Below are 13004 nucleotides of genomic sequence, written 5' to 3'. Positions count from 1 at the left end.
AAAGAAAGACACTTCTCGTTTATGCTTCAAATGGATGTGGAGGTGACAAATCCTCTAATTAACTACTCTCAAAAGAACACAACCATATTTCAAAATCTTTAACCAAAAAAAAAAGAGAGAAAAAGTAATATGAATTGAAAATATTGCAAACAACCTGTAAAGCATATTATGGTTCCTTTGTTTATAGTTTATATTATATAAATAATGCTGTAATAGTGTGGAGAGAATGGAGCTTAAACTAGAGAAACAAGTCATTCAATTTCAAAGGTCAACAAAATAAATTAGATAGTGTACAAATAGTCTCATATGCAATTATGGAATGTTTCCCTCTATTCTCGATAGCTCAGTCCCACCCTTATTTGATTTTCTCTTTTTTTATGTTGTGTGGTAATCAGCCCCCACCATTTCATCATTTACTTACTTTTGGAGCCACATTTCTCCCCTTTGCTGTACTCAGATAATTTTTTTTAATTTTGTTTAATTAATCTGCAAAGTCAAGAAAGCAACACCCAATATTTGGTCACAATCTCTAATATAAGGTTGTTGAGTACGGTCACACTCATACAAAGAAAGTCATAGTAATAAGTACTAGGACTAGTATGCTTAATATAATACATGTGACTTAATTCTATTATATGTAATTTCAAAATTCAATATATGGGAAAAGGTTTAAAACTTCAAATTTGGAACAATTTGAACCTTAAACCAGTGAAAATATGTTCCCTTAATTAAGACATGGCTTCGGAAATCCAAAGGATCACATGAATCTATTAAAATATTTATAATACATCATTAGTTTAATCCCAAAGAAAAAAAAATTTAAAAATTGCCTTTTGTTTTTGGCTACTGGAAAAATTAATGATTATGTTCTATTGTTCAAACAAGTTTTAGAAAGTCTATTAACCAGCGAATTTGATTTAAAATATGATACGAAACCACATCTAAAATAGTGAGGAAAAAGAAAAAATTTGGTTTTGTATCACAAAAAGAAAATTCTTGGAATTGTTATTTTTTTTTTTTTAAAAAAAAAGAAAAGAAATTCTTGGACAAGTTGTTTTAAAAAAGGAGTATCCCTTGTCCTGCTTAATGACAAATCTTGCTCTTAAATTTACTGACATTATAAAATGAGATTCATATTATACAAAGTATGAAAGTTGGTCTAATTCCCAAAGATTTAAAATTAACTCACGTACACTAAATGAATAATATCATAACTTTTTATTTTAATCCGAAAATCACTCTTCGCAATGACACAAATCCGACAAAAATTAAGGCCATATATCTACTTTTATATATCTTTGCCAACCTCTCTCTTTACACCACCACACAACACATATACCAAAGCTTCAAAGCATTTTCTCAAGAACCAAACAGATCAAATAATTTCTCACTTGGCTCCCACTATTTTGTCTTTGTGTTTATATATAATTGTACTTTCCATCTTTGCCAATAATCTATCTTTATTCTCTCTACCCTGAAACCAAAGTATCATAGCATTTTCTCAATAACCAGCTAGGCAGGCATAACCAACTTGAGATTATCATTTGGCTTTACTCTCCTCCTAATATAATTGCCTTAACTGTCTCTTCTCCTAGCTATTTTGATTCCTTCATAGACTCTAGCTTCTCACCATGCATTTCTTGTCAACTTTTGTCACCCAAAAATTCTAACTATTCTGCAAAAGTAGAAGCTTTTTCTGTGATAAAAAATGGGGTCTGCAACCTCATCAATGGCGGCCAAGTTTGCTTTCTTCCCACCAGACCCTCCTTCATACAGCACATACATGGATGAATCAACCGGGAAAATGAAGATGTCAGATGTTCATCAGAGAGATGACGTGGACGTTATGAAGCTAAACACCAAGAAAGGGAATGAGATAGTGGCTATGTATGTCAAAAACCCATCTGCTTCACTCACTTTGCTTTACTCTCACGGCAACGCTGCTGATCTTGGCCAGATGTACCACATTTTCACCGAGCTTAGTCTTCATCTGGGTGTTAATCTTATGGGGTTAGTCTTATCTTCATGGGTTTTTATTATTTTCTTAGTTTATTTTGTACAAGAAGAGGACAAATGCAAAAAGTAACATCAGTTCAGCACACAAGTTTGTTTCCTCTGAATTTTGGGAAAGTTTATTTATTAGGAATATTATCTGTTTTTATGTGTCCAGGTACGATTATTCTGGCTATGGACAATCTACTGGAAAGGTATGTTTATGTGTATTTATAAATATATATATTTTCAAAGCCTGAGCGAGCACGTGTAATAATTTTTTGGAAAGGTCAAAAGTCAAAGAGGAAAGACTATGAACTTTGACTTCAGATAAAGAGATCGCTGAGCTTAGTATTGTTCTCTTGTTAGTTCCATGTTGTTCATTAATATGTATTGATTATAATGGAGTAATTAGTCTTCTGTGGTAATAATAGAAGAAGGCAACTTCATTGATTTTTGCCCATTAGGCAAGTGAGCAGGACACTTACGCAGACATAGAGGCTGCATATAAATGTCTTGAAGAGAAGTATGGTGTGAAAGAGGAAGACACAATCCTGTACGGACAGTCAGTTGGGAGTGGACCTGCTTTGGAATTGGCTGTTCGATTGCCACACTTGAGAGCTGTAATTCTGCACAGTCCAATCCTTTCCGGCCTTCGAGTTATGTATCCAGTCAAAAGAACGTTCTGGTTCGACATTTATAAGGTCAATTGCATAATAACATATGCTGTTCTTAGTTTGAAATGTGAGTTCTGTTCTTCACTTAAAGGTTTTTGGCTTTGTTCTGCTGCAGAATATTGACAAAATCCCATTCGTCAATTGCCCAGTTTTGGTAATTCATGTGAGTGGGCTACTTTCTTAGCATTTTCTTTATGATGATTTTGATCATATTTGGTGCATTACTGTGTAAACTTTGTCTGTGGTTTTAAAGCATTGGTAACTTACATTATATGGTTCAAAATTTGAAGAGATCTTTTAAGGTCAATTCTTATAGTTAAAGAAGGGTTATTGTTCTCGACATTGTTGCAAAATTCCATAGGGAACAGAAGACGAAGTTGTGGATTTTTCCCATGGCAAGCAGCTTTGGGAGCTATGCCAAGAGAAGTATGAACCACTATGGCTCAAAGGAGGAAATCACTGCAACTTAGAACTCTATCCAGAGTACTTAAGGCATCTCAGAAAGTTCATATCCGCTGTTGAGAAACTTCCACGCATTGGAGTTTCAACTGAGCAGACTATCACCACAGATAAACCAGATAGTCCTCAGAAGACCACAACAGACATAAACACAGAGAAGGCTGCCCGGCCTAGCACCGACCAAAGAGACAATAGGTCCAGAACTAGTACTGGGCAAAGAGAAAAGTCCAGGCTGAGCACAGATAGCAGAGAAAAATCAAGAACCAGCACTGACAAGAGAGACAAGTCAAGGAGAAGCATAGATCGATCAGGAAAGGCAAGGATCAGCATAGATCACTCAGAAAGAGCAAGAAATAGCTTTGACCGGTTCGTTTTCTAAAATTTTCATTCCATATTTCTGATTCTTTCTCATTCATTGCTGCTTTGCTTATTTTAACTGCTCCTGAATTGTGATGTTGCCAGCTTAGGGGACATGGTGAGATCCGTTGGCTTGTGCAATGTTGATTGTTTGAAGCAGGCTGCAGCTTCTGAGGCTTGATTGAATTTGAAGTGGAACAAGTCCCTCCCAAGTTAATTCTCAAATCTTTTTGGGGTTGGAAAGTGCTTGTGGGATTCTACGTTTGATTGATTGTTTAGTTTGGATTTTTGGCTGATTTGGAATTGGCCTCGTGTAGCTCACCAACCGCTGGGAGGGTCTTCCTTCCTTCCTTTCTTTCCTTTCTTTTTTTGGGCTGCCTTATGTGAAATTATGATCATAGCAAAAGTAATAAGTATGGTAATATGTGAATCTTCAGTTCTTTAGTTATTTTTCCTCGTCTTTTTTTGCAAGGAGTGTATATATACATATATTTATATGTAGTAGTTGTACTCGTTCTTTTTCTTGGTCAGGCATGGATTGACAAGTTACCTAAGCTCATGTTAAAAGGAGCTGAAAAATATAAGAAAAGAAGCAACAATTACTGGGCGCAACCTAGGTGTAATCCTTTTTCTTTTTTGAAACGAAACTTCATTAATCAAGCAAATCCTTTTGCTTGCAATTTTTGTTTTCGTCTAACTATTCTGTTCCAATGTCAAACTTGCTGTGGTCTATGCTTAATTAATTTTAGCTACTCAAAATAATAATAATAATAAAAAAAAACTTTATGTTATGTCATGTTAACCTTATAACAATTAAACAAATAAAGCCCCCAATACATAAATATGGTTAACCTTATCTCCGTGAATAACAATGTTGGAGAAAAGTGATTTTTGTTTTTCAAATACATTTTATTTTGTTTTCAAAGCATGACCAAATACATTTTCTTCACAATTTTTAAAATTTTCCAGATATTGGGGTCATGCTGAGATGGCAGTATCTGGTCCTTACAATTTTGTTGATGAATGGATGCAATCCAAACAAAGACACATTATTGTTTCGTTGCTTCTAGAATTCTCTACTACTTGTAAATAGAAAAAGTCTTCTTAAACCCTCGCATTGCCTAAGCCAAAGGGTTTTTATTTTTAGTATACACTTCTCACTTCTTCTCTCACTCTCACACTATTTACTTACGTGAAGTAGATATCCTTCTTTTCTGCAACTCTTTCTAGGGCTCAAATGGCTCCAGTTCTGAGTAGAAGCTTAGCCACAGCTTCTCTAGCTTCTTTCCCTTCTTCATCTCCCTTTACTGTCAGAAGCCCCAATGGAGTCTTCAAATTGAGGAGCGCTTTCCTCCCTCAAAATGGGCTCCGAAGAAAGGGTCTGTCTTCTAGTGGCTTAAAATGGAAGCTTGAGAGGAGAGACAATCGAGTCCCTGTACGCTGTGAGGCCTCCGTTGCCGAGAAAGAGGAGACTGATACGGCTGGGGAAAAATTTGAGTACCAGGCCGAGGTGGGTCTTCCTTTAATTACATAAGTTTTGGGTTTTGTGATGGTTTATGGACTCTATGCTTTTTTAAAGGGATTGAGTACAGAAAAATCTTTTTAAGTTTTTGAACTGATTTTTCCAAGTTTGAAACTTGTTATCTATTTCTTAGTTATAAAAAAACGAAAAATAAATACTTTGGTTTAGATTATGAGGTAGTCTTTTAGTTTCTCTAAATATTAGGAAAAAGTTGATAAGTTTGTGGAATTTGTAAACTCTTAAATATTCATATTTATGTTAGTAGTTTGAGAAATGAAGGCTGAGAACATGAAACCACTTGCAGGTTAGTCGATTAATGGATTTGATAGTTCATAGTCTATACAGCCACAAAGAGGTGTTCCTTAGGGAGCTTGTCAGGTAAGCTGCATATTCCTATAGTTGATTTATGATGCCTTGTTTTTTTATTTAATTCTTGTTGACCTCTATTATTGGTGTATTTGATATTATACATTCCATATTGGTTTGTTTTGTAATCTTTTTATCCTATTATTTGTCATATGTGTGAATATGTTCTTTCTATGCAAGTGTGTTTTTCAATCTTTAGTCTTTAATATTGAGGTTTTTGCTATCGTTCGTTGTCTATAATGCAATTGTTCTTTTCTTTTTCAGTAATGCTAGTGATGCCCTGGACAAACTTAGATTTTTAAGTGTGACCGAGCCATCTTTGCTTGGAGATGCTGGGGACCTCGAGATAAGAATCAAGCCTGATCCAGACAATGGCACTATCACTATTACGTATGTGGTTTTTTATTTTTAAAGTAACTTCTTATACAATAGATAAGGGTGTGTTGTGTAATAATATTAATATAATTCCATTCAACGTTGTTTTAGGGATACTGGTATTGGAATGACAAAGGAAGAGCTTATTGACTGTCTTGGAACTATTGCTCAGAGTGGTACTTCAAAATTCTTGAAGGCATTAAAGGTATCTTCTTCACCTATTTCATTATGTATGGTGTATTACTGCGGTTATGTTATTGTTTGAACATGAATTCTTTGTCCTTGAAACTTACTCTGCGAGCTTTGTCTTATGATAGGAAAATCAAGAACATGGAGCGGATAATGGTTTGATTGGTCAATTCGGTGTTGGATTCTATTCTGCATTTCTTGTTGCTGACAAGGTGCAGTGTTTTTCAACAATTTGAAAAGTGTCTTGTTGAAACTTCTTACTCTTCTATGTAGTCAATAACCATAATTGTTCAATCAGGTTGTTGTCTCTACAAAAAGCCCAAGATCAGATAAGCAGTATATATGGGAGTCAGCAGCTGAGAGCAGCTCTTATGTGATTAAGGAAGAAACTGATCCTGAAAAAATGTTGAGTCGTGGAACCCAGATCACACTCTATTTAAGGGTATATCAATTTATAATTACCTTTTCCTTAGTTTCCTCACAAGAAAATTTACCATAGGTTGATCTGGCATCAATGTATTTTATCTAGCAGTTTCTGGAAATGAGTGGACTATATTAGTGTAATTGCTAGAAAGTCACTTTCATTCGTCATGTGGCAGTATAATATAGGCTTCAATTCTGAATAATTAAGAAATGTCATCTAGTCAGCAAAGTTTAGACTTTCCTGATTAGCTGATGCTCTTTCTAAATTTCTTGCAATATTCTTGCAGCCGGATGACAAATATGAATTCTCAGAGCCAACCAAGATTCAAAGTTTGGTGAAGAATTACTCACAGTTTGTTTCTTTCCCCATCTACACATGGACAGAAAAATCAAGGACTGTTGAGGTGAGAACTCCCTTTGATGTTGCAACAAGCATTTCCTATTTTTTTTGGCAGCTTTAGGAGTTGCTAGAAAGAGGGGGGAAAATGTATTCTTCATGTATTATGTGTCTATTGTGTTTGTGGGAGATACTGCAGTGTCCCGTTATTTGTTCCTTGCCTTTTATTTTGTAATTTATTTTTGGATTAGTATTTAGAGGTGAGTCACTCAAATGAATTAAATACGAAATAATTAGGCCAGTCTCATGCCTGTTTTTGTTCGTGTTTTCTGAATTGGTGTTTATGACAGGTAGAAGAGGAGGAAGAGCAGAAAGGAGACGAAGAAAAGCCAGAGGTAACTCAGATAGGATTTTTGTGTTAAGGGCTTATAATTCAAATTTTTCTTAGTTTATATTAATGTTGTGGTGATTTACTAACTTTGATTTCAGGGTGAGAAGAAAATGAAGAAAACAACAAAAACTGAGAAGTATTGGGACTGGGAATTAGCCAATGAAACAAAACCAATATGGGTAAGTTGGTTGTCTGTGCTCTCTAGATATTGCATCAATTAGTATATTATTTCTCAAGGTCCGAAGAAAATTGCCTCTTCTGGATCATAGGTTGCTTGCTATGCCATGCTTGTTTGTCAATAGCATACAAATATCATGTAATGAACCTTTTTCTTGTTCTGCTGCAGATGCGAAGTCCAAAGGATGTTCAGAAAGAAGAGTACTGTGAATTCTACAAGAAAACTTTCAATGATTTCTTGGATCCTATTGGATACACTCATTTCACCACTGAGGTACTGGATGGTTTTGGTATTATGGCATGCAAAATACATGCTGGCTTGGATTTTTAAATCTATTTTGCAAACTGTGCAGGGTGAGGTGGAGTTTAGGAGTGTACTATATGTTCCCGGAATGGGCCCTCTTAACAACGAGGATGTAATTAACCCCAAAACAAAGAACATACGTTTGTATGTGAAGCGAGTCTTTATCTCAGATGATTTTGATGGCGAGCTAGTAAGTTCCATATTTTCCTTTGCCCCCCAAATTTTATTAAGGAATTATATGGTTTCTTCCATATTATGTAATTGCCCTTTGCTCTTTCTGAACTGGTGCAACTTATATAGCCTTCTTTCTGTGATAGATTTTTTGTTAGTTTGTTTGTTTGCTTGGTTGTTTTGTTTTTTAACTCTCTCTTTTCCCTGGAGTGGCATGAGTGATTTTTTGCTATCCAAAAACACTTCTATTAAGAAAAATCTCGTGATCAACAATTTAATTCATAAAAAATAAATAAATCATGTTGTCAATTTTACAGTAAGATATGTACATATGTAGTTTGATGCGTGCTTGTTTTATGATATGAATCCTGGGAAATGATAAGTAATCTGAGATGTTTTATGCAGTTCCCAAGGTATCTGAGCTTTGTCAAGGGTGTGGTGGACTCTGATGATCTTCCTCTTAATGTGTCTAGAGAAATCCTTCAAGAAAGTCGAATTGTAATGCTCTAGTCTTCTAATCTGGATTTATGATTTATCAACAACTTCCTATGTTAGTAGAGCTTTGAAGTCAATCTAATTTTCACATATTTTACCGTTCTTTTTATTATTTTCAGGTAAGAATAATGAGGAAGAGACTTGTGAGGAAGGCATTTGACATGATCCAAGATATTTCTGAAAGTGAAAATAAAGAGGTGACGACAGTAATTATATTTTGTTTTTCTTCTTCCATTGCATTTGAGTCTCTTATTGACATGGCAAAGGATTCAACTTGATTACAGGACTACAAAAAATTTTGGGAGAACTTTGGCAGGTTTATAAAGTTAGGTTGCATTGAGGATACTGGAAATCACAAGCGCATTACCCCACTCTTGCGGTTTTACTCCTCAAAGAATGAGGAAGAACTGACAAGTTTAGATGACTACATCGAAAACATGAATGAGAACCAGAAGGCAATTTATTACTTGGCTACTGACAGCCTGAAAAGTGCCAAGTCTGCTCCCTTCTTGGAGAAGTTGGTCCAGAAAGATATTGAGGTATGTGTTCGTAGGACTGGTCCAATCTTCTGAACATATTAGTTAATAAATCTTCTGCAAGAAAAGCTGTGACAATTTCTTCGATATGATTATTTGAATGAGTTCTCATCAATGGTAATTAATGGAAAGAAGGTATTTTTAATAAATATATGTTTCTCCACCCGATTAACTGAAAAACATTTGCTTCTTTTCTCTTAGGTGCTGTATTTAATTGAGCCTATTGATGAAGTTGCCATCCAGAACCTGCAGACTTACAAAGAAAAGAAGTTTGTTGACATTAGCAAGGAAGATCTAGAGCTTGGTTGGTTTATATACATATTTATCTAGGGTTTTTGTTTGTATTAAATGCTGTTATTGTGTTTCCCTTCTTGATTATTCCATACATCTTTCTTAAAGAATTCATTTATTTATGTTATACTTTTTCTATTAGGTGATGAGGATGAGGTTAAAGAAAGGGAAACTAAACAAGAATACAATCTTCTTTGTGATTGGATAAAGCAACAACTTGGTGATAAGGTAGCAAAAGTCCAAGTCTCAAATCGTCTGAGTTCATCTCCCTGTGTGCTTGTTTCCGGCAAGTTTGGATGGTCTGCTAATATGGAAAGGTTAGTTGTGAACCCTGTTCAGATTTTTCACTCTATCAATTCTTATTAGAACTGTAAATTATGTATTTTGCTTTCTGCAGACTGATGAAAGCACAAGCACTTGGAGATACTTCAAGTTTGGAGTTCATGAGGGGAAGGAGAATACTGGAAATCAACGCTGACCATCCTATTGTTAAAGACTTGAATGTGAGCTATTAGATTCTGCACTGATTATTTCCTGACTGCTATTTTACGTACTAATTTTGCTTGAAAGGGTTTTGGAGAAATGGGAATGCAAGAAAAATGATTTCCACATGCAGTATTTAATTCAAACCCTATTTTCAAGTCATAACCTTACATTGTAGAATCAGGCAAATATAATTTTTTAGACCTATTTTCAATACAGTACATATCACGTGGACTAGCTGAAACACTCTTCTTGAATGTTTAATTTACATGGGATATTCTTTCTGCAGGCTGCATGCAAGAATGCCCCAGATAGCGCCGATGCCAAGAGAGCTGTCGATCTTCTATTCGATACAGCCTTGATCTCCAGTGGATTCACTGTAAGAAGATTCATAAACTTTTTTCACCTGTCATATTATATTGCACAATTTTAAGGTAGTTCATCACTTGCACTTTTCCTATTCTTCTTGCTTTACACTTTTCCTATTCATCTTGCAGCCTGACAGTCCGGCTGAGTTGGGAAACAAGATATATGAGATGATGGCAATGGCCCTTGGAGGAAGATGGGGTAGATTAGAAGACGAAGAAAAGGCAGAGGGAGCTGGTGATGATACCACAGAATCTGATGGAAGTGCTAGTCAAGCCGTGGAGACAGAAGTAGTTGAGCCATCTGAAGTGAGGACAGAGAGTGATCCTTGGAGTGAATAAATTTTAGCTTAGTTTCAAACAAAAGTTTTGGCATTTTTCCAATGTGACGTGAAATAATAAGTGGAAGGGTCAAGAAAAAGCTCATTTAGAGGGAGGGATGTAGTGCAGGATGATGTTTTGCGGGGTAGAGGAAGAATATCAAATTTTGCTGACATTCATTTATAGTGCTGCTTATATAAATCAAGTTCACTCGTTTTCTCACTTCAATTACCAGAACGATATTAGGGTGGATACGATGTTAGGGTGGATTTCACTTGCATTAGAGTGTAGCAGTACAATATTAGCGAGGACCAAATTACTTGCATATGCATTGACTGTGATGTGAAGTGTAATGGCATGTTTTCTTTAGAGAGGAGGGTGTAAATGACATTTTAAAGGCTTCCAACTTAGGATCCTTTTGGTAGGAAAACAATTCTAAGCTGTAGCACCGTGTTTGGGAGAGTTGGGGAATGACTATTGTTATTGGCAAAAGAAAAGAAAAAATGCTCTTACCTATATAATGTATACATAATTAATCGAAAACAGGGTGGGTTTGCCACCTATGATCCCCCTCCTATTCTTGCATCATGGACGGGAAAAACGTTCCCGTCTATGGACACCTGGGCGAAGAATTTTATTCCCATTAGGGGTGGGGTTGTGAGGGTCGAATTCACAGGGTATTAATGCAACACTGGATTTAATATCCCATTTTTATAAAAAATATCTTGTGTTATCTTATTATTTTATTATTTATTAAATGGATAAGTACAAGTATCACCTTAAAGGATATAGGTGTCATCTAGGTTTATGGGAAAATGGCGCGGGTTGTCCCGAGCTGAATGGTGCCTTCTAATTGATTGACAAAGTTGACTGCTCGACAGCTTTTGTATGTTGCAAACCAATTAGAGGGCGTCAATGTCCTATGTTGTTGTTCGTCCAGAATATACTATTAAACTTTATTAATTTTAAACAATTAATATTATTAATATAATCTATGCTATACCAATATATATTTTGGTATTATTACTTCATAGTATATATTCATAGTATATATTTATTGGGAATGGATTTGACCTCGCCCGTGAAAAAACAAAATGCAATCCGTTTTTCAAATATAGTTGTTGGATTGCATTTTAAGGGATGGGAAGAGTTTATGGTAGATTGGTAGGAATAGGAGGGGAAAGTAGAAGTCTTGGTTAACTTAAAGAAGCGAAATTGGTTGTGTATTTATCAATAAATATTCAGTGATCATTTTTTTTGTAATAAAAAATTAAATCTTTTATTAAGTGTCTGACATGGATGTAACAGTTACTTTAAACTGCTTATCCCCCAATTTTTGAGGAGAGTTGAAGAGTGAAATATTTTGTAGAGATTCAGACGCACTTTAAGGTATTTTTTCATATTTATTCACTACTACACCATTGTATTCACTACTCCTATTTTCTCTCATTTTTAAATTTTTGTTTGCTTCTCTGTAACCAGTCGAGAAGAAGGGCTTGCATCGGAGTTCTAGAGGAGGACCAATCAAGAATTGAAGATTTTTCAGATAATCCGAGTATACTTTAAGATAATTTTTTAAAAAGTTTTTTCAATTTATTTTTCATTCGTGTTTTAGGTTTGAAATCGTTTATATCATCTACTGATTTTGTTTTTTTTCGTTTGTTTCTTCTTTTTCTGGTTTTTCTATAAAAAAAAATTAGGAATTGTTAGTGCTGAGTAAGTATCGTTGTACTTTTTCTTTGAAATTTCTATTTCTTCTCTGTCGTTGGTAGTCACGTGTTAGGCTTAGTTGGGATTGAGCTTGAGAATCTGTTTTACATTTTATTTTTTGGGTACATTTTGAGATAACCATTTGTTCAAGGGTTGTGAAATTCGAAGTATTCAATTGCTGTCAGTTTGTAAGAACATTTCGATTAAGACTTTTATAAGTATTTGAGACCTAGAAATTTTACAGGTTTAAAGTTAAGAATTTATTTTTTTTATTAAGTTTTGATACAAGAAATTTATTCAGTATATTTAGATGCATAGTATTTTTGAGTTTGGCAAGGATTTTGCATTGATGTGTTTATAATGTACTTACTCATTTGGTTTGGGTCGTTTGACATTCTTTTTTGGTCTGTTTATTGACTTAATTTTTGGTTCTATGAAAAGGGACCGCGTTCTAGTATTTTTTATTCTTAGTTGAAATATGATGTTATTCATTGCATAGTATGTTATACCTCTTATCACTGTATTCATAAATGGTTTTTAAAAGTGTACAAAATCTTTCAAAAGATTATATGTACTATTATACATGAAATGCTTTGGGTTGCTTTTTATGCCTTAGATGATTAGAACTATAAATCGATGAAGTTCTGTTTCTGTGACTTTGTGTTAGGTGGCTTCAAAATATTTGCATGCGTTTCTCTTGATTTGTTTTTAAAAATTTAAGGTATACCTACAACTTTGTACTGTAAATATGGAAATGTTAATAGTGTCCTTGTTTTTTCTGTTGTTTGTAAATATTGGTTCTGTTGGTTATAAAATTGGTTAGAATTGTATACAATTGAGTTTATTTTGTACCAAGGGCACAGGTAATCCAACTCCACGAGAGCGAGAGGGAGTCCCACGAAGGAAAAAACATTGTCACATATGTTGATCCACCAGCCATGACTATTGTAGGTGCCCAGACAAAGATCAATATAATGCAACTCAGGACCTAGAAGCTAGCAATCCTCATGTTCACCCCGGAGTCGACTCACGCTCTGATTTCACAGGCACGTACACCCCTGAT

General features: G+C 34.9%; 2 protein-coding genes across 2 annotated transcripts; both read left to right on the top strand.

Moving 5' to 3' along the window:
• Positions 1 to 1336: 1336 nt before the first annotated feature.
• On the top strand, positions 1337 to 4087 carry LOC133822849 (uncharacterized). Its single transcript, XM_062255307.1, has 6 exons — positions 1337 to 2010; positions 2171 to 2207; positions 2460 to 2696; positions 2785 to 2832; positions 3031 to 3494; positions 3591 to 4087. The coding sequence occupies exons 1-6, from the start codon at positions 1709 to 1711 to the stop codon at positions 3664 to 3666; spliced, it is 1164 nt and encodes a 387-aa protein (XP_062111291.1). The 5' UTR covers positions 1337 to 1708; the 3' UTR covers positions 3667 to 4087.
• A 528-nt stretch (positions 4088 to 4615) lies between these two features.
• On the top strand, positions 4616 to 10676 carry LOC133822848 (heat shock protein 90-5, chloroplastic). The gene is made up of 19 exons (XM_062255305.1): positions 4616 to 4995; positions 5312 to 5385; positions 5638 to 5763; positions 5860 to 5953; positions 6066 to 6149; positions 6236 to 6379; positions 6648 to 6764; positions 7048 to 7092; positions 7187 to 7267; positions 7435 to 7539; positions 7619 to 7759; positions 8146 to 8238; positions 8355 to 8432; positions 8520 to 8774; positions 8973 to 9075; positions 9205 to 9379; positions 9460 to 9565; positions 9835 to 9924; positions 10043 to 10676. The coding sequence occupies exons 1-19, from the start codon at positions 4723 to 4725 to the stop codon at positions 10250 to 10252; spliced, it is 2394 nt and encodes a 797-aa protein (XP_062111289.1). The 5' UTR covers positions 4616 to 4722; the 3' UTR covers positions 10253 to 10676.
• Positions 10677 to 13004: the final 2328 nt, after the last annotated feature.

The sequence above is a fragment of the Humulus lupulus genome, chromosome 3 (genome assembly GCF_963169125.1).
Source record: "Humulus lupulus chromosome 3, drHumLupu1.1, whole genome shotgun sequence".
NCBI classification, from domain to species: domain Eukaryota; kingdom Viridiplantae; phylum Streptophyta; class Magnoliopsida; order Rosales; family Cannabaceae; genus Humulus; species Humulus lupulus.
This window is presented reverse-complemented; position numbering and strand designations above follow the sequence as displayed.